Source organism: Oryzias latipes, chromosome 5 (assembly GCF_053564925.1).
Source record: "Oryzias latipes strain Hd-rR chromosome 5, Olatipes_Hd-rR_3.1".
Taxonomy (NCBI): Eukaryota; Metazoa; Chordata; class Actinopteri; order Beloniformes; family Adrianichthyidae; genus Oryzias; species Oryzias latipes.
In genome coordinates this window covers 6002978-6029839 of record NC_136241.1, presented here as the reverse complement: position 1 = coordinate 6029839, position 26862 = coordinate 6002978, and the positions used below count along the sequence as shown (strand labels likewise).

General features: G+C 41.7%; 1 protein-coding gene across 1 annotated transcript; it reads right to left on the bottom strand.

Moving 5' to 3' along the window:
- Positions 1–1836: 1836 nt before the first annotated feature.
- espl1 (extra spindle pole bodies like 1, separase) lies at positions 1837–26862 on the bottom strand. Its single transcript, XM_004068567.5, has 32 exons — positions 26666–26862; positions 26441–26529; positions 25094–25396; positions 24264–25016; positions 24082–24183; positions 23875–23986; positions 23669–23796; positions 20580–20773; positions 20237–20479; positions 19912–20056; positions 17291–17450; positions 16906–17045; positions 16462–16596; positions 16228–16341; positions 14454–14625; positions 14250–14378; positions 13918–14074; positions 13732–13841; positions 12461–13605; positions 11952–12336; positions 11618–11746; positions 10840–11053; positions 9587–9792; positions 8517–8644; positions 5460–5582; positions 5192–5341; positions 4941–5108; positions 4723–4827; positions 4520–4635; positions 4020–4103; positions 2755–2919; positions 1837–2236 (listed from the first exon to the last, which is right to left on the bottom strand). The coding sequence occupies exons 2-32, from the start codon at positions 26519–26521 to the stop codon at positions 2035–2037; spliced, it is 6498 nt and encodes a 2165-aa protein (XP_004068615.1). The 5' UTR covers positions 26522–26529; positions 26666–26862; the 3' UTR covers positions 1837–2034.

Genomic DNA, 26862 nt, shown 5'->3' with positions numbered 1-26862 from the left:
AGCTGTTTCAAAGTAAATATGATTTAAAATGAAATGCAAAAAATAAATAAATAAAAGGAAAGAAGAAAACTTCCTTTTTAAATATGTTGACTAGCTCTAGTTTATATGACTATTTTCTAACGCAGACTCTGCATAACAGTTTCTTTGATTGAAATTGAATGGGTTTTTTTCTGCAGAATATTAAAATTACGATAAGCATGAAGGTCAGTCGTAGTAAGACAGAATACATGTGTCTGAATGAGAGGGATCAAGGTAGAAGCGTTAGGTTACAGAGGGCTGAGGTGAAGAAGGTGCAGGAGTTTAAGTACTTGGGGTCAACAGTTCAGTGTGATGGGGAGTGTGGAAAAGAGGTGAAGAGGCGAGTGCAGGCAGGTTGGAGCAGTTGGAGGAAAGTGTCAGGAGTGTTGTGTGACAGAAGAGTGCCAGCAAGACTCAAAGGAAAGGTGTACAAGACAGTGGTGAGACCAGCTCTGCTCTATGGGTTAGAGACGGTAGCAGTGAGACAGAGACAAGAGGCTGAGATGGAGGTAGCGGAGATGAAGATGTTGAGGTTCTCCTTAGGAGTGACCAGGTTAGACAGGATAAGGAACGAGTACATCAGAGGGACGGCTCATGTTGCCTGTGTTAGCGACAAAGTCAGAGAAGCCAGACTGAGATGGTTTGGACATGTTCAGAGGAGGGATAGTGGATATATTGGTAGAAGGATGTTGGAGATGGAGCTGCCTGGCCGGAGGGCAAGAGGACGGCCAAAGAGGAGATACATGGATGTCTTAACAGAGGACATGAAGTTGGCTAACGTTAGGGTAGAAGATGTTCATGATAGAGTGAGGTGGAAAAGGATGATTCGCTGTGGCGACCCCTGATGGGAAAAGCCAAAAGAGAAAGAAGATTAAAATTACGATAAGAGACCATGGAAACGTACAATAATCTGGTTTTTAATTTAGTCAATTACATCTGCAGGTTGAACAACTGCCATGCAGTCTGTGGGTCAAGTATAGGGGCCCATACTTGTTCTAGTTTGCATATCAGTTACACGAAGCATTTGGCTGCATGTCATACTGTGTGTTTGTGACAAATATTTGAACTTTCTATTTTTGCTTAATATTTATTCAATATTGAAACATGCAGATTAATGACCTAGTATTTTCTAGACAAAATTGACACTACTTTCTTTATGCCATCACCCGCTTTGAAGTTTGGATTTAGGAATTAAATCTTAAGGTAGGCTACCTGAGGTTTGAAGCGTAGTTTATACTCTTATTCATAGACAAAAACGGCAAATTCTACCAAAACTCAAAAGAACCAAATTAAGACTTTTCCCCTCTTTTTCAGGACGTCCTGCTTCCTTTTTCATAGGCAGATTAAAAATTAGATTTGTCAATATTCAAGTAACACAAAGTAGAGAAAAAATCTACAAATGTAGACAACATTGATGCAGAGCCATTTCAGAATGTTTACAGCAAGTCTTCCTTAAACTTTGTTTTTTCAAGCTCTTACACTAAAGTTTTTATTTGTCGTCACCTCAGATGTGCATATGAAGGCAAATTGGGTAGCATGATGGTCCTTTGCGTCACTCAGGTGTTAAACAATAACAACCAGTTTTCAAACAACTTTTAAAGCCGGAACTCGAAATGTAGTTCGAAAATTAAACTAATCTCTCCCTAAATCTGATCAACAAGGTCAAGTAGACCCAATCTTCCCTGCTCCAGATCAGCTAGTCTTATGCTGTATTAATCCCAAAGTGAATTATAAAGAAAGTTTCAGAGAATCAAGTTTGCTCCCACAGTGTTAATACTAGTTTTTGGAGTCTTAATAACCTCTGGAAAACAAGCAAAATATGCATGAAGACATTTATTCAAAAAAGCAAATCATTTGCTAAAAACATTTGTACAAACCTATTGGAATCATTTTCAATATTAAAAATAGTTAAAAATAGAAAAGCTGAGTTAAATACAAGTCATACATTAGTAAAAGTCAAACATTTCTTCAAAAGAAATGACTCCATAATGTCACTTCCTCTTTGCAGCCTCAGTCCTACTGCAGGTGAACTGGAAGGCCGTAGACCACAGGTGCAGCCCCTATCAGGTATTTCAGGTTTGTGGCCTGACGTGATGAAGCCATGAACTCCAGGATAGATGCGCCCGACCCCGCAGATAACCAGGACTCCAGCAGGGCTTTGGTGAAGCGGTCAATGTCTCTATCAGTCACATCCCACAGGTTACCCAAAATGAAGGGGCTAAAAAACAGAAACAACAAACAAGTCTCCCATAAACTGAAGAAAACTTAGAAATTAAAGAACGAGAGGAGGAAATGTGACGTTTAAAAATCAAATTGAAATGTTTTAAAATGTTCCATGTCTATGAACAAAATAAAGATATCACATTATTCTGGTTAAATTGCTTATCGCAAATATAAAGCAGATTAATAGATTTGATTATGATGTCAGAAATACACGGCCTTTGGTGTTTCTATGAAGGATATTAGCATGTTTAAATTAAAGTATAATCAATTGTAGTTTTCATTCAACTACAAGCTTTTCTACTGGCATTTTTTCATCTGCTTTTGATTCAAAACAGTTTGAACAAAGAAATACTCAGAAATGCAATTTTAAACTTAATTTTTTTTCATAGATTTAATGAGAAAAATGCCACAAGAACATGTTAAAAACACAATTTTCATTGGAGTGGGTCTTTAACAAGGCCTCTAATCTAATGGACCATGGAACGAGGTAAACAACCCGAGAAGGCTACTTACCATCCTGCTATTAGGTAGTTGAGGAGTATGCCTTGGCCTTCCTGGTTGCCCCTCACAGCCAAGGCAGCGCTGCTGCATCCAAAGAGAAGAGAGGCGGCTCTCATCCGCTGCTTTAGGACTGAATGGCTGTCCAGGAATCTTGCACCGGCACCGTGGCCCACATAACTAAAGTGTGAGGAAAACCAAACGACAAAAGATCTGAAAACTACCATTTAGTTTGCTCATCAAGTCTGGAGCTCTACTTACATTTACAAAAATACAACAGGTTACAGTGTACAGAGTTCCCTCCTTACAGAGTATCGCAATTCACCTTTCCCTGTTTTGCAAATGTTTTTTGTTTTGAATTTTAGTGCATTGTGTTCTGTTCCCTGATTGGCTGCTGACCACTGTCAATCAATCTTCTCTGTGCTGCGTCTCCTGTGCAGAATGCATTCAGTTTGCCAAAGTTACATAAATCTTCTATCCTGATCAGCTCCAATAAAATTAAGTTAATTCAGTCGCCATTTTGGAACCAGATGACATCAGTAAGCAGTGATTTGTCCGAGTTGGTCTCAGTCAAAGTTTCTATGGCAACCCATCTAGCCAATCAGGGGTGAGCTTGTTGGAAAGCCACACCCCCTGCCACTGGAAGCAGGCAACACGAAATCAGTCAAACGTTTTGAATGCTGGAAGTGGGGGCTGGCGGGCACCAGCTTCTTTTATTGACGTATGTCATTGGTCAGTTTATAACTTAACCTGCAAGAACCCATGGTGACATCAGTGCAACAGAAAACTATCAGAAAGTGTTGAGTGCTCCACTTGGTTAATGGAGTATTCTACATTAGTTACGTTTGGGGTTCTTATGGGTTGACTAACTGGTTGATGGCGATCGACGTATGGGATGTTGGCTTCTTGGAGCCAGCAGGTACTCCTGACCTTATGGGGTGGGGGGCACTGGTGATTTTTCTGATGTCCCTGCTACCTTTTCCCTGGTTCAGGTGATTTGGCAATAAAAACCCAGAAGGGTGGGGGTTAAATAGAAACAGCCCTCGAGGACTGAAGTTTGATACTAGACCGCGTTATTACTTCTGTAAACAAACACACATTTGGAGTAGTGTCTGTATTAAATTTAAAGTTGCACCAGATTCCTTTTCTTTAATCACAACATTTTAAAGATCAATAATCAACACTAGGTTCAGTGACTAACTGAATCAGTGATCACACATCAGTCTGATGATCTTATTTCTGTTTGGTCCAACCTGCTTTCAGTACAAACATATACTCACATGTATAAATCCTTGATTGCAACAGCTTCCTCGAGTTGGCCTGAGTCAGGAGGAACACCACACACACCCTGCCAGTCTGGTTTACTGAAAGAAAAAAGAAAAAAAGAAAAAAAAGATAAAAGACCGGTACGAAGGGTCGGCGGTTCGATCCCTGCTTCTGCCATTCAGCTTTTGTTGTGTCCTTGGGCAAGACACTTCACCCTGCCTGCCTTCAGTGTGGCTCCACTCGTGTGTGAATGTGTATGAATGTTCCGGTGATGGTCAGAGGGCTGTAGGTGCGTACCAGAAGCCCCGCCTCTGTCAGTTTGCCCCATGGCAGCTGAGGCTACATTAGCAGTTACCATCACCAAGTATTAATGAGGAGTGAATGAATAATGGACACTCAGTAAACGCTTTGAGCGTCTGGAAAAGCGCTGATAAATCTAATCCATTATTGTTTTTGTTTTTATAACTGAATGTGAGCCAGTGGATTGCAGATTTGCAGGTATTAATGGACTAACCTGCAAAACCAGTCCTTGAATCGATCCTGGGCGTTTTTTAAGTTGGCGTCAGGGTCCAGCACGTAAAACACCTTCCTGGGGTTCACACCAGAGCTCAAGACAGACTGAGAATCAGCCTGAAAGGGAGAGACCTGATTAGACTATAAATCAAACTGTGAGGAAGTAAATCACATCATCCCCACGAATCCCTCCAGCTTAGTTACGTCTTTCTGAATGTTCAGCCCAAGCAGTGAGTGCAGAGACGGCATTCGGCTGACAGACTGGGTCTTCAGGATGGACATGCCTTCCCATGGCAGCTTCTGAAGAAACTGTGTCAAACGCAGAGCAGATTTAGATGCATCATCAATGCTGCTCTTTTCATTCTGACAGTCATGAGTCGCTGCGTACTGCAGAGTTCAGTTTCTTTCAGAAATAAACCAACCTTGTCTAGGATTAGAACTACGTGACCTTTGGGTTCCTCCCTCTCCAACAGCTGTGAGATTGCAGATTGTAGAAGATGATCACACTCCTTGTCCCATTTAGGCGAAAGTCCGAGTGTAAATCTTTTAAGATCTTCCTCAGAAAGCACAGGAGCTGCTGAGAGCACAGCCTAAGACAGGAAGGAGTCAAAGGTTTAAAGTGGGGGGAGGCTCTCGAGTAAACCAATAAAAGGAAAAAAAAAAAAAAAAGCACCTTCAGCATCTCCACACCGACTGTCACTCCTCTTGCAGATAGAGCTCTACAGACGAGCTGGGCCTGAATAGAGAGCTTTGGATCCTTGGTAAGAGGAAGAAGAAAGCTCTTCCAGCATCCAAGGACTTCCTCCATTTCCTTCAGCAGGTGCTGAAACATCAACCCACGTTTGAAGGTTTCAGGTTTGGAAAATTCATCAACAATTTCCCACATCAGTGATTTGGATCATTTCTAATCACAAAAGTACATGCAGGTCTTTGCAACTGACCTCGACTCTGGAGTCCAGAGCCCGACGCCCCTCCCACCACAGCGCCTTCTCTGCCACGCAGCTCACAACTTTCTGTTCTGCTAGAATGCTGTCCATTTCCTGCAGCAGCTGATGGATTTTGATCTGCAAGAAACAGCACAACACTGTCAGAGTGAAAAGGTTCATTAAGAAAAGAACAGCAGATAGGAGTCCAACATGACAAAAAAAAAGTGACTTCTTAGAAAAGTAGGTACAGTGTTCCCTCATTTATAGCGGGAGTTACATTCTTAAAACTACTCGCAATATACATAGATTTAATTTATTTATCTTTTTACGATAATCCTGTAGGTTTCAGGCTGTGAAACTCCTCACACACTAATCCACTTTTCTCAGACAGACATGAACAGTCTCACACTTTTCTCTCTCGTTGAAACCATAGAAAATAAGTCAAAGACATTTTTGCAAGCTGAATGCATTCTGTACAGGAACACTGCACGAAGGAAATTGATTGACAAGGTCTACAGCAAATCAGGAAACAGAACACAGTGGGTTAGTACAAAAAGAAAAAAACAAACAAAAAAAAACACAAAATTGCACAGAGAAACTTCTTCCCACTCCTTTTCAAGCAGTAAATCAAGCTCTACTTGACTTTAGTTAAATATAACTATATTTAACTAAGCAAACGTGACTTAAGTGTCTTTGTTTGTTTCTTATATCTATGCATTTCATCATTTCCGTAATGCCGACAGTTATTGATCATATTAATACAGGATTTGCCTCTACTGAGAGCAAGAAATGAATAATTTGACCTTTTTATTTTAATAAATCACAATTTTTAAGCTAAAGTTTCAGTGTTTTCTTTTCACAGGGTTTGATCTGATTGTCTCCAAGTTTGAAAAATTTCAGTCAATTTGAGGTGGCATCAGTTCAGACCTAATGGACTTTGTATTACCTTTGTGTTTCACACAAAAGTTACACTGATCCACAGTGAAACAGTCTATAATGCGACTTGAACAAAGGGTACTAGGAAACGTTTTGCTCTGGAAAAGCACTAAAAATGTGTATTTAGGTAAACTCATACTCTTGTTCTAAATTCCATAATATTGGAGGTTTTTATAGGAACTGCCTTAAATCTAAATTTCAGATTGCATAAAAGGGTCTAGACATGGACCGTGGGAGAAAACAGCTCTGAATGATCTCCACGTCTGTTTTCTGAACTGAACCAAACTGATCATCTATTCAAACAAACAAAATGCAGAAACATTCAGAACAGGTTAATGAAAAGCTTAAATTCCTGTGTAAAAAACAAAACAGGAAACACAACAGCATTGGGATGAATAGCTGGTTGTGATTGTAACAAAGATTGTCTATGGGCAGGAAGAGCGCTCACTAGAGCTGCACGATGTGAGGAAAACTCCCGATACGCGATATTATTGATCAATATTGCGATGACTATGTAACTTGCGATAAATTAATAGCAAAAATAGTAAAAACATTTCCATTTCACTGCACAAGTTTAATTTAAATAAGAGTCAAAAAACCTTAAATTATTCTCCAAATGACCCTCGGGCAACATCTAACATAAAAGCTTCATCTGATTGGCCAAATGCATAAATGGATTTATTCAATTCATTAAATAGTTCAAGTTGCCATGGAGATTGTTTTCGCACATTTAAGGAAACCATTTATTTTCGTTGACTTTTGCGATATGGATATTACACTGCTTGAAATCGCGATAACGCTAAATTTGCGATTACTTGTGCAGGCCTAGTGCTCACTAACTCCAAACAATCAGGAAGCCAAAAGTCAGGAGAAAATAAAGACTACTTAGATCCATTTTTGCTCTGATAAGGTGAATCGCTTTAGATAAACCAAAACATTTCCACCTTGATAAGATCAACAGAAAATCTTTTTCCGGCTTTTTCCGTAGTGAATCAGCGTCCTAGATATCAAAGCTCAGATTTGCATTTTGAGGTTGGGTGCCTGTTAAGATCTCTTCTGTAAAATAGAATATTTTAAACAGGAATTAAGCAGAGCTTTACATTTCTATTCTACTCAAGTGCAGACTTCCCTTGCTGCTTGTGAGCTGGAATTTGCACATCTGTTAATGTTCAGTGAATTCATTTTACAGGTCTGTTGAAGCTCCAATAGTTCCTGCTTCCTACATCTGAAAACAAACTATGCATAGATGCAGGTGGAAAAAGGAGGCTGACGTTAGCAGCTAAAACCTTTACACAAACATTACAATTAACCAAGTTGTGCAACAAGGTTTGGAACATTGAATTCTAAACGGTTTGCTGCTTTGAAATAAAGAATTGTTATATTCCTCAAAGACCTCGACTACACTCCATTCCTGTCATTGTTAGAAAGATAAAAACCTTTTCATTTATACCAACTGAGACACTGGCAATGGTTACAGATTATAAATGAAAAACTAGATGAAACAATCAAAACTTTTCTTTCTCAGCTTCTGCAGGCCCTTCATGAGGAATAACTACACAGAACTAGGGTTGCACGATAATATCGGATACCGATAATTATCGGCCGGTAAAGGACATTATGACGTCATGCTGATAATTCCGATAAGAAAAGAAATTTGCAGAGAAAAAGGACCGATAAATAAAAGCTTAAACTGTCGTTGCTTCCCCACAACTCTGCATTTACTTGTGCCAGCAAGGTGTCTGCTCACCCGCCCATCCTGCAAGCTTCTGTCGCATGTAAGTGACGTCACCTCTCAGCGCCTGCACTACAGAGCTGTCTGCAACATGGCGGAGCCCTCTGGGCTTGTGTTACCGTGTCTGAGACCAACGACTCACTCGCTGTTTGCAAAATGTGTTCGACAGAAGTCTCACAAAGAGGGAAAAAGGTCAAAAGCTTTAACACCATAAATCTCACAAGCTATTTCAAAATTCACCACCGCAATGTCTAAATTTCAGATTGCAAAAAAGGTCTAAAGAGAGGGAGAAAACGGCTCTGAATGATCTTCACAGCTGTTTGCTGAACTGAACCAAACTGATCATTCAAACAAACCAAATGCAGAAACAATCAGCGCTCATTCTGGTGGGGGGGGGGTCTTACCTGCTGTTTAGACGTGGAGATGTGAAGAGTGACCGGTGCAGAGCCCTTCTCCAGACGGGTCAGTATCACACTGTTCTCCAATTCCAAGGTTTTGACCCCAACCACTGAGATTAGACACACCGTCACTCCTGCAGAGGAGAAGATCGAAACCAAGCAGCACTTTCAGACATTCATCTCACGTTGTTAAACCAACATTACTGCCACATGGAACAACATGTCACAACATGGAGTTTAGATTCCACTGTTAATGGCCCACTCCAATAAAAAATGTGTGTTTTTGACGTTTCTAACATGTTCTTGTGTCATTTATTTTTTTGATGGTAGAGGACATGCATAGAGAAAATTAAGGTTAAAACTGCATTTCTGAGTATTTCTTTAATCAAATTATTGTGAATCAGGAGCAGACAAAAAAAACCCTGTAGCTGTGACGCAGCTGCCATAGTGGGCAGATCACAAGCTGCTTGCTCCGCTCCCTTCTGATCATCCACTTGCAGACAAACAGATCAATGCACCGTACAGCTTTGTTTTTCTTGTCTGAGCTGGGCTCTGGATCGCTCCGACATTGCTTACCATTTTTATTGCACTGCTAATGATAGGTTGGTGTTGCGAGCTGTACGCTCCCTGGAGGGAGTATATCCAAAGGGATTGTGGGAAATGAGGGAAGGCTTACTATAGTCCCGCCCACCACTCAGAGAGGAATTTCTGATGAACTTTGTCCTAGAAAACCACACAGGTTTAACGATTTTGGCTAAAAACGGTATCATTGTAATTAAAAGACCACTGGGAAGTCTTTGAAAATGGATGAAAAGATGACGGGATTGGGACATGAGACCTCATTTCTCGACAAAAGAATCAGGATTTTTTTCATTCATTTGTCCTCTGTGCTGCTACAGACTAATTGTTACAACTTTAAGCTGAAATGTCTGTAAGAGCAAACTAAGAAGACATAAGATGGGGCTGCAGGACCAACACAATTCCAAACAGAATTCTTTGCTCCCTTATTCAGGAGGATGTGAAGAACATATTGTGAGGAGAAATATGTATTTTTTTAAAGATAGAAAAAAATATACCTGGAGGAAGAGACTGAATCTGGTCAGTAAGGTCTTGGCAGTGTTTCTGAGGGAAAGATGGCGGGTCGACAGTGGGAAAGGAAAAGAGTCGCTCCATTAGACTCAACTTGTGTTCAGCAGGATGAGTGGAAACTGTCCCACTTCCTTCATCCAGACTCAGAGAGTCCATCTTCTCTGTCAACTCATTGGAGGCCTTTTTCAGGCGTCTGTTATAAAACAAAGAAATCAAAGTGTTGAAGCTACATTTATAAAATGGTCTGTTTGATATTAAATACAAGAAAAAGTGTGTTTTCCTCATACCAGATAACAACTAGAGAAAAAGGGTCATTTATGTTCATTTCCAGGACGACTGGTGATTTTGATAGTCCATTTCCGCTTATCAGCAAGGTAATCTGCATGTTAGCTAAATATTTAGTTAGGACTTAAACATTTAGCTGCAAACGAAACATTTAGTTAAAAGTCTAAATATTTAGTTTGGACTTAAATGTATTTAAAAAATACATGTTTAGTTATAAAGCTTTAATATTTAGTTTGGAAAATAAATATTTAGGTCAGATCTAAATATTTATTTTGTTAACTTTATATAAAATTATAAATGTTTTTTTTAACTTAAAATTAAATACTTAGCTTGCTAACTAAATAGTAAATGTAACATTTACAAATAAATTAAATTAAAAAGGGTGAAAATATGCATTTGAAAAATGAAACCTGTTTTTTTCCTCTCCAACAGGCTAAATAACCCAAATTAGTGCTTTTAATATGTGACTGTATAGCTTTACAAACGGCACCCCATACATGTTTCTAAATTATGTGGGACTCAGAAAACAAATTTAGTTTCTTGTCTTTGACTTTCACCTACTTTCCAAAAGCCCAGGTGTTTTGCACAGAGACCCCCCCCCCACTGCTCTTCTCTGGCAACTGTTACAGCAATGGTTTTGGTCATAATGATAAAGTTCCATCATGATTGCTGAGATATTCAATAAAATCAGAGCCCTGGTGTTTCTCTCAGAGGGAGACAGTGACAGCAAAAACGAGATTTTCTCTAGAAATGTGTGCAGGAAAAAATAAATAAACTTTTTTTTGCTTTTTTTGTTTCGGAGTCAGAAAATTGCATGACCAACACGCACATGAACTTTACGGAATGAAATACAAATGAAAACCCAAACAAACACATTCCAAATGGTAGCAGGACGTTCGGATAAAACAGAAAACATTTTCTACATTAACACAGAGTGTGCTAAAGCGGTCCTTACTGGAGAGAGCTGAATAAATGCCGTAATGTGCGGTGCCGACTTGTGACTCCCAAGGACTGAGCGTGTAACATAGCTGTAGTTAGAGGGTCTTGCTGTCCCATAGTCAAAGCGAGAAGCCCACAAAGGGTTGGGTAGATGGTGGGACAGGGGAAGTGTTGAGTAGCCAACCAGGCTGAGCGGAGTAACGACTGAACATCCTCCAGAGAGAGATGGGCTGGAAATGAGTGAGGAAAACAATTATTTTCTATTGTTCTGACTCAACTTGCAGGACATTAATGAAAGAAAACGAAGCAAAAATAGAAATCTGGATAATATTCTCAATGCTGTTCATTATAAGGAAGTGACCATTCAATTAGGGTGTTGGGGTTATTGCAGCACTGTGCATTTTGGCTGGATTACGTGGCCAACACGAATTTCCATCCGTTTTTGTGCTTGGTTGCACACAAATAAATGTAAATAAATGGAGGGATTTTTGTGCCATTATTCCAAGCGCAACGCTCACATTTCATTAAATTCCATCTCCTCTGTGTTTGAAACAGCCAGCGCCACGTTCAACCACAGGCATCCACCTTCATCTTCGTGTTCTCTCGAGTACAAATTGTTTTGAGTAATGACACAAAAATCCCTCCATCTGACTCATATTAAACATAAAATACTAGCATTCAAACAAAATCAGCATTTCCCACATTTTGGTCCAAAACCAATTTAGCTCCTCTGGTGACCGGACACACGTGTTCATGTGATCCCATTGTTCAAAAGTGATTTCAGTTCAGCTCACCTGGCTTGTTGTCAGTGTGTGAGACGTGGAGCTGGAACTCTTCTCTGAGATGACCTCTGCTCCTCACTCCACAGAACTCTCGCTCCAGGTTACAGCAAACATCCCTTCGCAACACCTCAAAATCAACATCTAAAAGAAAAGAAACATGTTCAAGTCTGTAAATATTCTTCAATCACATCCTGTAAACAAACGTCTGTTCTTTGTTCACATCCTCTCAGAGCTTTGAGGAAACAGCAGAAGGTAATTTGAGGTTTTGAAAAACTACCCGGTTCCATTAGAAAGATGGAAAGCCATCAAACCTCTTTAATTCAAACCTGTTTTTTTGTTTTTGTACCTTGACTGGAGGCTTCAGTCTCAGTGTCTGATGTTCTCAGCTGCTCGATGCTCATGTTTAAAACCTCGTTCATTTCCTCTTTGATGGTCCTCATTACATCTGGTTCCTCAACGTTTTTGGACGGCTGCTTTCTTGTTCTTCCAGGTCTGGTGGAAGCTGGCAGACGAAGCCGAACCTCATCCTCAGAGGAAGTAGCACAAGATGTTGCTGTGCTTCTTTTCTTTTGCGCCTGCCTCCTGGGTGGGATCGTCTCTACAGTTGGTTCTGGGGCAGCTTTGGGTTTGGGTCCGGTTTTTCTAGTATTTCGTTTTCTTGGAAGCTTGCCTTTTTCTTTGTCCTCTTTTTCCATCTTAGCTTCTGAATCACTTTCATCACTAAACTCCACCTGTGTTCAAACAACGCAGAGAGAATATGATGAGGCGGTTTGATCAAGTCACTATGACAAGCAGCATTTCTGGGTAATAATAGTAGACAATCATCTTCAATAACCAAAAAACCTTTCTGCCCACCTTAAAACGGGATTTCTTTGTCCGTTTAGGGGCAGCAGGCACGGCTGGGACTTTCTCTTGCAAAGGTGAAGACTCTTCAAACACATGAAAGTGCAGCTTTGGGCAAGTTCTTGACCCTTTCTGCCCCGATGGAGGACATTTCACCCTCTGGATTGGGGTACAAGTCAGTGTAGGGACCACCGCGTTGAAGTCAAAAGAGCCAAGGTCTCCAGTAGAGGATTTAGACATTGTCATTACTGGTGTCATGGGAAGCAGAGACTTTTCTTTATAGGAGGAGCTGGTCACATGAATTATGGGTTTGAGGACTTTGACTTTCCTCGGCTCCTTTTTTCTGTCTGGAACAGCTGAATTTTTGCCCGTTTCTGTTTGCCGTTTGCCTGTTGCTGAAGAAACCCCTTTTTGTTCCTTAGCTTTAGCATCTTGACACGGTTTAGGTGAATTCCAAGTCCAGACGCTTGAACAGAGTTCCTCAGGGTTACGGTTGTTTTGGGCAGCCAGGATCATTAGTGACGCAATTGCTTTAGTTCCCAAAATGCCTGCTTTTACAGCGCTAAGAGCAGGAGAGGGCAATGAATCTATAAATGTTAGGCCAGCTTCCAGAATTTGCCATAACCCACAGGACTTGTTGTGCCTCATCCCCAGCCTGGCGTGGGCCATGCTCAGGTAAACACGGCTCATGACATCCTGCATCAGTAAGGGTTTAAAGTCATCTTTGGCTCTCAGGCGTGAGGGAAACAGCTCAGACAAGCTCTTTTTGAGTTGGTTGGTAACGCTCTTGCATCGAGATAAAGTTGTCAAGTGAAGTTTAAAACCGACTCTTTCGTCAGTGGGATCCTGCTTCAGAACCAGATCTGCCTGGGCTGCAGCCCAGCGAGCAGTGCAACGGCCCAGTGAGGGCTGAGAGCAGCATGGACACCCGCAACCGGCTTCATGCCCGAGGGAGGACAGCCAGCTGTGAGGGAGAGCTTTGAAAGGCGGAGAGTTGGCTGAATCCTCCACCACAGCATCTTTGCTCATCCACCTGGTGCTAAGGATGTTTTTTAAATCGTCCTCCGTGTTCGGAAGAGGAGACTGAGGTCTCCTAGCTGGACGACCTTTCCTTGGTTTGATTTTCACATCTGTCCTCTGAACCTGAGCAGTAATGTCTTGAAGGGGAAAGACGGAGGAATAAAAAAAAAACAAGAGATGAATACAGATTCAAAGAGAAGTTTTAGACAATCCAAAAATCCCACAATGTCCATTTGGACTTATTTATCTGCACATTCACAGACCTGTGCACTGTTCCAGAAGGTTTTTGACCAAGTCTAAATCTGTCCTACATTCCTCTCTTTCCTCGTGCATCAGCTCCAGCTCGGCCTTGATCACAAGTAATTCTGCACATCTACATCAAACAGAGAGGAAAACAGCAGTTCAGTGAAGGAAAGCACACCCTTCCACATCTTCCTGTGAATACATACTGGCTTAGGGCTTGAAGCTTGATTGCCAGTTTCAGTGCTTCCAGGCATTGAAGTCTGGCGTCACTGACGGCGCCGCAGCTGCTACGTAGCGCCACCATCTTCCTGGAGCAGCCCAGCAGTTCTGAGAGCAGCTGCCATTTCAGCAGCAGGTTGTCTCCTGATCGTGGACCAGAGAAGTGGCGTCACAAAACAAACACAAAGCAACGCCTTTCTATACACAACCCCAACTTAGAAAAAGCAGAATCTCTGATAACAGAAAAAGTACTTTTCTCTGATAGAGACTGAAGGAAAACAACTTCAAATAGAATTTGGCTGTTTTTAAGCAAACATACCTTGATGAATAAAGCGCACATCTGAACTGCTGCCATTTGCACCATATAGACCTTTCCCCACCAAGGTGATCAGCAGGCTGCAGAGAAGCTTCAAACCTTCGTACACAGCAGTGTCTGGTGTACTTATGCCTGAGGGGTAGAAGGTAGACTTGAGTTAAAATCATAAACTCCACAATCGCCATAAAAACTCTGTAAAGCACTGACCGTGCTGTGTGATGAGGCTCCGTTGTGTTTGCGGAAGTTGAGCAGTGTCCAAATTTAAATAAGAGCTGCAGAGCTGCAGCGTTTGTGCCCGCAGTAAGTACCACTTCTTTGACTGTTTTACATCACTCACTACTTTAAGGACTTCACACAAACGAGGAACTCCATGGTCAACCTGACATTTGCCAAAATAGAAAGAAGAAAAAAGTGAGAAACAGTAGAAAGCAAAAAAGTATCTGTCAGTCTCAGATACTGCATGCTGTCTCATTTAAAAAGCTGAGTTTGGTCTGTAATGTTCAAATTCTTAAGTTGTGAGGCAGAATCTAAAATATGATTCCAGGACATCCCAATGTTTGATTTTTAAAGAAATGTGTATATTGGAGCAGAAAATAAGTATTCAGCCAATAACTAAAGTTCCCCTCAATACTTTGTAATGTAACCATTTTCTTCAGTGACGGAGGTCAAAGGTTTCCTGTAGGTCTTAGGCAGGTAGCACACTGTAGGTATTGTTTTGGTCCATTCCTCCATGCAGATCTTCTCAAGAGCTGTGATGTTTTGAGGCTGTTGCTAGAAACAAAGACTTTCAACTCCACAGATTCTCTATTGGATGGAGGTCCAGAGCACTCCAGAACTGTAAAATGACAATCCAGGTGATGTGTTTGGGAGATCCAAGGAAGGAGGTTTGTGTCTAAAATCTCACCATAAATGACCTTATTCATGTTTTCCTTAATACAGCTCAGTCACCCTGACCCCTTTGCAGAAAAGCAGCCCCAAGCATTATGCTTACGCCCCCATGCTCCTCATTGGGTATGGTGTTCTAGGGATGTAACTCAGCATTGATCCTCCTTCAAACACAGCCAGAGGTGTGTACTCCTCAGTACTCTCAGTACTCCTCTGGATTGTCCAGATGGTCTCTGGAGAACATTAGATGGGCCTGGACAGGTTCTGGCTTAAGCAGGGGGACCTTTGGAGCTCTGCACATTTGAATCCACGACAACATTGTTTGTTCCCATAGTAATCGTTGTTACTGTGCGTGTTCCCTTGTGTAGTTCTGGGCTGTTTCTTCACCGTTTTCCTGTAGCTCCAGGGAGATTGTAGGGGATCTTGTATTTAGTCTAATAATTGCTCCAAGAGGGAGCCGGTTTAGCTCGTGCTGGTTTGCGGCGCCTTCCGTCCGTGAAACCAGGATTCGACTCCGGGCTTCTCCCTGTTCCCAAGCCCGGTTGCTTTGAGAGGGTTGCGTCAGGAAGGGCATCCGGCGTAAAACATTGGCAAGTTTACCATGCGACTCGTTCGCTGTGGCGACCCCTGACAGGAAAAGCCGAAAGAGAAACATCTAATAATTGCTCCAGAATGTCATTGAGCAGCTTGGTGGTGGTAGATTGGTTCATTCCAGTCTTGTTCAAGTCTACAATCATTTTCTTGGTGTCCTTCGACAGCTCTTTGGCCTTCATGGTGGAGAATCTGACTGTTTAAGGTTTTATACTGATAACCAGTTCAAACAGATGACATACAAGCAACAAGAGGAGGATAGAAGAGCTTTTTAAGAAGGAGGAACAGGTTTGTGAAGGACATAACTTTTGTTTGTTTCTAGAAGATAAATACTTATTTTCAGCTCAACTACATTCTTTAAAAAACCGATTTCCTGGACTTTGTCTCTCACAGTTGAAGTGTTTTCTATGATGAACATCACAGACCAAACATCTTTTTAAATGGGGAAATTTGAAGGATCAATGACTGATCAATACTTCTTTGACCCACTGTAAGTGAAACCTACCTGTCCAGTACTGTAGAAGTACTGCGCTTTTAGTAAGATGACCAGCATTGAGATGGAGGAAGGTCCCTCAGAGGGAATTGAAGCCAACATTTTTTCTGCTTCCTCCAGCTGAGACTAAAGTAATTTGGAAATATACAAGTGATTTTTAATCCAAAATACAAACCAGTAAAAATGATGGGCGGTACAAATAAAAAACAACTTTATCAAAGCAGTCAAAATAGAACGGTGTATTACCAAAGCCAGTTGTGGGCTGCCCAGATCCAGGAGGATGCTGACTGACTGACAGAGGGCACTGGCACAACCCACAGCATCGGCTGATCCACGGTAAAACTCTACCGCACATTGGTACGCTTCCAAAGCCTTTAGCGGCTACATACAAGAAAAACAATCATTTAAAATACAACCCAACTGTTGGCTCTTACATGTGTGACAGCATAAATAAAACCAATAATTAACACTTTATGTAAAATTTTAGGTTTTATTCAGACAGTTATAGATCATCTCTTAAAAACATTTAGAAGGAAATGACAACTTACTGGTACATTTGATTTAGCTAAAAAATAATGACTTTTTTCCCAAATTATTAATAAAAGATAAATGCCATTTTTTTTATAAGGGGAGCGATTCCATAAGTAGGAACTGACAGTAAAAATGATTTTGTTTGGAGTCATTCCTTACCTTCCCCATGAGTCTGAAGAGAGCTGCAGCCACAGCGACAGAGCTACAGGTCTGTTTAGCATTTCGAACAGAAGGCTGGGCTCCACTTTGGATTAGACCTGACCACATTTCCAGAGCTCTTTCCAACGGCTGGCACAACTCTAAAACGAGACGAACGGGACGCCCTCAAATCAAAAACCATCATTTTCAATTTGACTCCACATTTGAACCATATAAATGGTTATAGGAAAATTTGAGATCACAATATGAGCTAAACGTGATATTATTTGCAGAGTAGTCCGTTGCATTTTACTGTAGTTTGCTATGGTTTTTATTGAACGACGTGTAGATTACTCAGTAAAAATGACCATTTACATGAATTAATAGATGAAAGTAGCACTCTTACTTTTCTCTGCAGCCAAGTTAAAATGGAGACCTTCATAGACCAGACTGCTGTCATGCATCTTCTGCTTCTCTTCAAAATCAAAATCATTGTTCCCAATGTGACTGTTCACACCGGGCGTCTGTTCACGCAGCTCCCTCTGTTTCCTTTCATTCTCCATGGCCTGGATCAAAGACAAAAACAGTTTCAACAGCAATCCAGATTAAGGCAAACCAGCAGGTTGGTTTCACCATTGAGCATTCATTTTTGAATCAATGGTATAATATTCATTATAATTTGAAGGCCCACCCCATTTTAAATTGTGTTTTTAACCTGTTCTTGTTGCATTTTCTGATGGAGGACATGTATAAAGAAAATTCAGATTAAAATTGTAGTTTTTATTTATTCAAACCCTGGTGAATTAAGAACCCACAAAGATACATTTTTTAAAAAGATTGTAGTCGTTTCATGCTAAATAAAATATCGCAAAAGACGGCGAAAATCGCAACAAATTATAACTTTAAATGTGCTAAAACAATCTTATGTCAGCTGGAAATATTCAACCAATCAAATAAATCCATCAATGCATTTGACAAATCGGATGGAGCACTTTTATTTATTTTGAAGCTCTTTTATGTTAGATCCTCGCCTCTTATGTAGACGAGGGTCATTTAGAGCAGTGGTTCCCAACCCCCGGGCCGCGGACTGGTACCGGTCTGTGGGTCATTTGGTACTGGGCCGCACAGAAAGAATAAATAACTTACATCCATTTTATTTATTTCGGAATCTGAAAGAGGTTTTATTTTGAAAAATTGACCAATTCTGTTCCATCCGTCTATGTCACCTTGACGTAGGCCAAGGCGCTCTTGTCGGTCACGTAATAGGTTACCGCTAGAATAAAACCCAGGAGTTAACAAAATGAGTAAAAGAACAAACGTCTTTGGAAAGTTTCTTTGCCAAATGGAAAGGGGCCAGCCAGGAGACAGAAGAGGAGCCTTCCACTTCCAAAATAAAGAAAGCTACATTTGATAGACAGTACTTCATTTTTGCACCACGAGTGTGGGAAGGGGAGAGGATGATGAGACCTGAGCAATGTACAATGTCATGCTTGTCAAAATAAAAGCTCAGAGTTTGTTTTGTTATGTCTCTGTTCCTCCTTCATCGTAGTCTTGTTAACATAATCCAGTGTTTTTCAACCTTTTTTGAGCCACGGCACACTTTAACCTTGACAAAAATCCCGCGGCACACCAGCATCCAAAAAAAAAAAAAAAAAAAAAAAAAAACAGAAATTCATGGTCTGTATTGATCGACAGCCCCCCCCCCCCCCCCCCCCCCCCCCCCCCGCCCGCCCGCAATCTCACGTGTATTTTTGTGATAATTGTGGCCGGAAAAGCAAGAAGTTGCGGCTGTTTTTTCTAAGAGATGAAATGAAAGTTAAATTAGAAAAATTTAGAAACTGTTTGTTTGTTGGGGTTTCAAGGCGTTTCGCAAGGACAACTCATTGTGCACTGGGACACTGGCTCTTTAAGCCAATGCATCATGGGAGATGTAGTGTGAAAAGTGCCGAAAACTTGCAGAAAGACTGGCGTCTCTGAGATTTATTGTATTGTCCACTTGTTTCACGGTCTGACACCGGACTCTGTGGAAAGCTACACCGCTAAAGAAGAGCTTTAGCCGGTATTTTTGTTAAAACTGAGCGACTATCAGCAGAATTAAGAACAAGGAAGTGAAGACTTTAAGCACTTCTGATTGGTCAGACTGATGACATGTGATTAAGCCTTCAAGAATGATTGGTGGAGACAGTTAAAGGGACGGGACTTTTCCGCAAACTGTCATAGCTGCAGGTAAATCGCGGTAACGTAATCCTTATCAAAATGTCTTTAATAGAATTAAATAAACACAAAGAAAAAGTAATTTTAAGATCTTTGATATTCCTAACTCCTCAGTGTTTTATCAGGGCCTGTTTGGATGAACAAAGAGCTGATATCCTGGAGATGGGAAATGTTTTTAGATCAGTGAATGAGGGCAATTTCTCCACGGCACACTTGACCATCTCCCAAGGCACACCAGTGTGCCACGGCACACTGGTTGAAAAACACTGACATAATCATCCGCCTACATGGTAATATCCGGTCCGCGTAAACTGAGTGTGACGTCATACCGGTCAGTGGCGTTAAAAAGGTTGGTGACCACTGATTTAGAGTGTAATTTAAGTTATGTCGACTCTTATTTAAATTAAAATGCTGCAGTGAAATAAAAATATTTTTGGTTGTTTTGCTATTTTTCCATGTATCACAAGTTATTTTGTCATCGCAATATTGATCACTAATATCGCATCGTGCCATAAGCAGAGGCTTACTACTGTGCCTGAAGTCCCGCCCACAACTCAGAGGTGCATTTCTAATGAACTTCTGCTTCTCTGCAGAAACTATGTCCTAGGAAACGCCGCAAGTTATTGGATTTTGGCTAAAAACGTATTTCAAAACCACTGGGAACACTTTGAAAATAGATCAAAAAAAATAATCAGAGCGGGACTTTAAAATCTCAATTAGTCACCAAAAGATATTTAACAAAATTTGCTCAATGATTGCTTAGGAGAAATACAAAGAGAATGATGAAAATTCAGATGATCAAAGGCGGATCACCTCTTGAAGATGTTTCTCCAAACTGCAGATAAAAAGCCAAAGTTCAGCGTGGGCTTTGTCATCCTTCAGTCTGTCAGAGTTCTCCGGAGTCTCGACCTCGTCTCCAAGCAGACGCAGAGCTTCACGCGTGAAATCAACTGCAGCACTGTGTGGACACAAAGGAAACCATTGAGATTTCCATCATTTTAGTGCCCAGCAAACATGGCCAGAGAGGATCAGTTTCATTCCCATGGTGTGAACATAGGGGCACAAGGCATAAAATGAAAAAGACATTCTACCAAGTATTGATTAGTAAATTATGGAAAATACATAGAAACGCTCTTACCAGTCGGTGTGTTCTCCAAAGTCCTGGAAGCACACAACCTGAGCCATTTCACAGAGGTAGAGAGCACGGCGATGGCTGTGAGAACTTTCCTCATTACAGATGTCCAGGAGATCACAGAGAGTGTTGTAACGCTCTTGGGCTGTGTCTCTTGGCAACTCCTTGTACGTACGCAACTCTTCCTCCAAAAGGCAAAGCATGATTTGCTCATCAGGAACATCAGCACCAAAGCCGTCACGCAACGTTCTGAACCATCGCGATACAGGAGAACAAGGGAGGGAAGACAGGAGGGGCTTTACTTCAACTAGAAAAAAAAACATTTCTTCATCATAGGACTTGTTGCTACCTGAGTCTTATGTCTTCATCAGAATTATTGACTGCATCAGTCTTGGTTTTCACCCAAAGAGACACAGGCTCGGACATGTGAGTGGTGATGTTGTCTCCAAGAGCTTTCAGCCACAGAATCACCCACTGCAGGGCTCGGTCCAGCTGCCCGGCCCGGCGAGACGTTTGCACAGCCAGCATGAAGGGTCGATTCAACTGGGCGGCAACAATTCAACAGCATTATTCACAAGCAGTAAAGCCAGATCTAAAACTAGGGACGTAAAGGATGCAGAAACGTCTCAAAAATTCATCTATTACTGGGAGTAACAGCGGTAACAACCATAGATACAAACAAGATTACGTTGGTAAAGAGGTATAAAATCAACCCAGAACTAAATAATCGATTTCTTTTCCTGTTGTGTTTCTGTCACTGTCTTTTTCTAAACGTGATGTAAACCAAAAGACATCCAATCACACGCTTGCTTCTACTAAGTCAGGTCAATTCCAATTGGCTGAAGGTGAACCACAGTTTTGTGTTCACTAAAAATATGATAAACAATTTTTCACAGCACTTCAAATAGCTAAATAAATTAATAGGACAAACTTTTTATTTAACCACAGAGAACCGAACACTCTAAAATACACAAAATACAGGTTTTTATGTCATGTTTTTAAGTTGTTCTGTCCTTTGTTTGTTTTTTTGGTTTTATTGCTCAAAATAAAAAGGGCCTGCAAAAAAAAAGAAGAAAAAAAATAACAAAATGTCTCTTTTAAAAAGGCATTTTCATTCATAGGTTTAATGCCAAAAGAACAATAAATATCTGGATAAGGAGTCGGCAACCTGCAGCTGAGTGGATAAAGGCCTCATGATGCAGAACCTCGCCGGGTCGTCCTGTTGTATTTTGTGAGCAGGTCGGAACCAGGAGCGGTTCGGAACCAGGAGCGGGTCGGAACCAGGTGAGCTGCTCGTCTCTGGAGCGGTTAAATATTAGGATTAAAAAAATCTAAACTATCATCCCGCATCACCGCCACGACTCCCGCCGGCGTGAGATCCAAACAATGTTCCGACCCAGGTAGGATAAGGATGGAGAATTTCGAGAAAATGGAAATTCCTGAGGAAAACAGTCTACCGTAATTTCCGGACTATAAGCCGCTGCTTTTTTCCTGCGCTTACAGCCCTGCGGCTTATTCAGTGACGCGGCTAATTTATGGATTTAATTGACGGCCGCCATGTTCGCACTTACAGACTCGGTGGATGGTTTGAATTCTCTGTCTAACACCAAGCACGAGTTATTAGTTTTGTAACACACCTCTAAGCAGCCAAACAGCATGGACCTGAGTTCAGGTCTAAGACACTTCAGTCATGGTTCAACAAAACGAAACACGCATGCCCTGCCGCATCCCAGAATCCTTTGGTGCCATTAGACCCAACGTGCACGTGATCGCCGCTACAATATGATGAAGCTTTCAAGTTAAAAGCAGCGTGAAAAAAATCAACCATCACCAACGGGTTTGGAAAAGCCGGTCAGCTGCGTGAAGGAGAGAACAGCGCATGCTCAGAAGTGTATTTACCTCTGAGTCATAGTGACTCGGCTGGCTGCACGTAAATATGTGTGAATAACATCAGCCTTTATTTTGTCGGGACACAACTGGAAACACAAATCCACGTGATCGTTTCACGGTTTCTAAGGACTGAGCGGCATTTTGCATTAAAAAGCTCACAGCCGCCGTGTGAGATTTTCGGATAGGAAGGGGAGACAAGGAGCCCGCTTGGCGAGCGCGGAGCGCAGAGGCGTGTTTGTTTGTTTTGGACGGAAACTTCTGACGCGCGCGCCGCGCTGAGGCGCGCGCGTCAGAAGTTCGCCGCTGCTTTATTTTAGTGGTGTGTGTTTTTAACCAGCCCTGTTATTCCCATAACGCTGCCGCGACACAAGTGGAAGGAGAGCTGTTCCCGTTCACCCCTCCATGCACTGCTGATACTTGCTCATTCTTAAACACGTACAACAGTGTGGCAAGCCGGGCGTTGGCCCCGCCTTTAGCCCCTAAGACTCATGGGAAATGGGGGATCGCGGATGTAAGTTTCCTCATCATAACTGAGGGATGTAATGTTGATTACATGGTTACTGTTTGTAATTTTATGTATGATACCTAGATTGTCAATAAGTAAAAGAAACAAAAAAAAAAAAAAAAAAAACATAACTGAGAAACTTGTGAACAGAGTAGAGGTCCATGCTGTTAGGCAGATGTGGGTGTACTTAAATACATGAGCCTCAGGCAAGGCTGGCCCAGCCACAGTATGTTACTGAGTCACACTTATCCTAGGAATCAGGATGTGATTTGTCAGGATGATCATGCTGCCCAATACATGCGGCTTGTACTCTGATGCGGCTTGTGTATGTACAAAACTAGTTAAACACTTTAAAATGGGTGGGTGCTGCTTGTAATCGGGTGCGCTGTATAGTCCGGAATTTACGGTATTTAATGGCAACTGGGTAGATTTGTTTGCCTTCAACAACTTTACCAGTATGATTGATATATAATAAAGAATTGGCAAACAACAAAATATCAAATGTGGAGAGACATCCCAGAATAAACACACAGTTTATGCCCAAAAACATCCTGATCCCAATGAGAAAATAAGTCTGTTTGTTGACAAAAATCTATGGGAGAAGCAGATTAACTGCTGGTTAATGACCACAAATTTGTTAGATCTGATGACTCTCTGGAAAAGTTTCTCATCTGAACCCATGAAATGACAGAGGATACAAATAAAAATGAACATCACTTCACAAACTCTAAAAACAAGTGAAATGCTGCCGTTCACTGGAAACACCGGGTTTTCCAAAGGCTGTTGTGGCTCCCTGTGTTTGATTTTCTGTGGGAAACTGATCCAAATGGCTCTTTGAGTGGTGAAGGCTGCCGACCCCTGATGTAGATTGTATTCATTTAGGTAAAAGAATTGGACTGCATCCTATTGCCACAAAGTTAGTTGATATTCGTGGACCACGTATGGAGATCAGAAATTATATCAGAAATTTACAAATTCAAATAACAGCACGTTTCTGCAAAATGGTTTAGCCAACATTGAGGAGTAATGTTTTTGACACTCACCCTATCAACAGACAATGAAACGGCGTGCTTCTGGCAGAGATCTTTGCAGAGGATCTCCACTATGGTGAAGGCTTGATCGTACAGGTGACGGTTGTACAAACCACATACCATGTTGCTCACAGCAACCACTGCAACACAAAAGGTCCTACCAATGAAACACAACACCCCTGAAAGGCAGAACCTCCAAACAGACGATATTAAAAAACCTGCTTTGGTGAATAGATTTTCATTGGCCAACTTCTGAAGTTCCTTCATCAGCAGTCCAGTTGTAGACTGGCAGTAGAGCAGCACTCTCTGCAGGAGGTCCGGCTCCTCCAGCTGGGAAAAGGTTTTTAGAGTAAAGACGTGTTTACAACCAAACGCTAGCATCATGAGGGGTGAATTAGTCTTTCGCCATCAAGTATTGTTCTCACCTGCGATGCCAGCATGCTCTCATAAGCAAATACAAAGCTCTGGTAAATGCTGAAGCACAGGGTCTGCTGCAGTCTCCTGCTGTCCAAATGCTTCGACAAAGTCTGGAGAAAAAAAAAAAAAAACTACTAAAGAGATCTTATTTAACAGCTGGGAAAAGCTTTTCTTTACAAAAAATACAAACCTTGTCTAACATTTTTAGTATATACTCTTGGTACTCCTCAAGAAAAGAATAGAAAGCAAGGAGCACAGGTCCACTCAATCCCTTCTCACTTCTGCTTTCAACAGCCCACAAAACGAGACCACACGCCTCCAGAAGAGCGCGCCCCCCAACGCCACTCAGGTCAACCGAGAGAGACCTCAGCACTCTAGCACACTCTGTCAGCGGCTGGCCATTCTGTCTGCCTGAGGTTATCTCCGAATGAACTTTTACTCCCCATTTACCCAGCACCAGTGGTGTGCACGGATAACCAACACACTGAGAAACCTTCACCTCCATCTCACTCAAGAAGCTAACCGCCAGGCTGTGGTGACCAGCTTTACAGAGCATCTTCACTGCAAGCAGCATCATCTCAGAAAGAATGAAAAGAATGAATGTTGGTAAATGCTGCTTTGCCTCACTTCCCCGGCAGCCCTGAACACAGTTCACTGTTCTGTTGAAAAGCTTGTGCATTTCCTGCAGAAGAAACAACGCATCCTCCTGCATCACAGATCCACAGCTACTCTCAAACTCCAGAATGGCCTCCTCCGTGTACTTTGGAGCTTTGGAGGAAAACGACGCCGTAGCGTCCATGTCCAACAGGAGGAAACTCAAAGCTTGCAACTGGCAGCAGAGTCTCTTTTGAGGATGAAGGACTTTCTCGTCTTTGGCAGCAGATAGTTCATTCCAAAGCACAGAGAAGCAGCTTCGCACCAGAACACAGTGCTCTTCTTGGACCTGTGGATCAAACACGCATAGTTAAAGTAAAAAAATACAAATACACTTCTGTGAGACATGCATTGTGTGCCTCAGACCTGCAGTGTTGGGGGAAGCCTGCTCAAAAGCAGAGCAGCAACATGACTGCACAGAGTAGGAACCTTTAGGGAGCTTAGCTTCTTGACAATGTGGAAGAGGATTTTTTCCATGTACAGAGGACTGCTCTGAGCTTCAGCTCCCACACACCGATCATATCCACACAGACACAGCTCGACCAATTCCACCAACAGACTAATGTGTTCAACGTCTGGAGGTCCAACTCCAAGCTGATGGTTACAGGCCCTGATGACACGATCACACAGAGTCCGGCCCTGGAGGCCAAGCTGAGAGCGGACATATTTCTGAAGAAAACAAAACAATGTCAGAGTGCATATTTGGAATTTAAAGTACATCATTATGCCATCTTAAAATTCAAAATTCTAACTACTAGGGACAATGGTCTTGTGCTGAACACATCAAAGACCAAGGAGATGATTATTGACTTTAGTAGGAAGTCCTCCCACCAGCCAGTGATCATCGATGGAGGGGGAATCGAGGTGGTTGACTCCTACAAGTACTTGGGTGTGCACCTTGACCACAAACTGGACTGGTCGGAGCAGGCTCATGCTCTGTATAAGAAAGGGCAGAGTAGGCTGTTCTTCCTGAGAAAGCTGAGGTCCTTTGATGTATGTACTGACATGTTGCTCCTCTTTTATCAGTCGGTTGTGGCGAGTGCTGTCTTCTATGGGGTTGTCTGCTGGGGTGGCAGTATGACCACGAGGGATTGCACTCGATTGGACAAACTGATTAAGAGATGTGCATCTGTGAACGGGAGGAGGGTGGACTCTCTGGGATCTGTGCTGCAGAAGAGAATGAGGGCTTTGACTCAGAGCATCCTGGACAATCCCAGACATCCCTTGCACAACACGATGTCTGGTCAGAGGTGCTCACGGAGTAATGGGCTCCTTTCACTGCGCTGCAGGACAGAGCGCTTTAAGAACTCATTTGTCCCTACAGCTATCAGGCTGTTTAATGAACCTGCCTGATATGAACTGATATTATTTTGTGAACTGTCTTTTTACTGTTTGTTGTGTGTGGTTGTGTGTTTTGCTACCGGACACCTGAATTTCTCCTTTGGGACTTTGTTTGTTTCTTTGTTTCTTTCTTTCTTTCTTTCTTTCTATCTACTACAGATGTTTTTATTTTATTATTAATGTTCAGATATATACACATCAACATATCGATGTCAGGAGGATGTATACCCAGGAGATAATAGAAGCATACATTCTCGAAAATATTAAAACCAAAACAAATAAAGAAAATAATTAATTGAAGAAACACTAAAAATACAAATCTAAGTCTTCAGTGTGCGCTCTTGACCTGTGTGCTGAGTCACGTTCTCTAACCTGTAGTTCTTGGGTTAAACGTCGCGTCTCTTCGGCGGAGCCAGTCTGCTTTATGTACTCTTCCACTTTCAGACACTTCATTTATTCACCTGAACAAATACAAATTAAAAAATTAAGCCGTTTAACAAACACAATTACAATAAACAAACTTTCCTACACGTCAACCGTACACGATATATTACCGTTAAAAATCTCTGGTTCCAGAAAAAAGAAGAAGAAACTTACTTTCAGGCGTCCTCTGTTTGCAGGAAATACGTTATCTATTTCAACAAAAAGGTAAATTCATGGCCCAAAAATGTACCTTTCAAAACACAGGTTATGTTTTCGGTGAATTTAACTAGCGTCCTACTTCCTAACTGCAAAGCGCGCGGTGGTTTCTACTTTTTTGAAAGACTTTTACGAACCAATCCATGAAAACATCC

What these genes read in the sequence shown, in the direction of transcription:
- espl1 (XM_004068567.5), bottom strand. Translation starts at nt 26,521, where the DNA reads ATGAAGTGTCTGAAAGTGGAAGAGTACATAAAGCAGACTGGCTCCGCC. An exon ending in TAACTTGGCTGCAGAGAAAA is followed by an intron (nt 17,046 to 17,290) that starts GTAAGAGTGCTA and finishes GTCTCGTTTTAG; the next exon opens with AGTTGTGCCAGCCGTTGGAA. An exon ending in GACTGAAGCCTCCAGTCAAG is followed by an intron (nt 11,747 to 11,951) that starts GTACAAAAACAA and finishes CTTTTCTTTTAG; the next exon opens with ATGTTGATTTTGAGGTGTTG.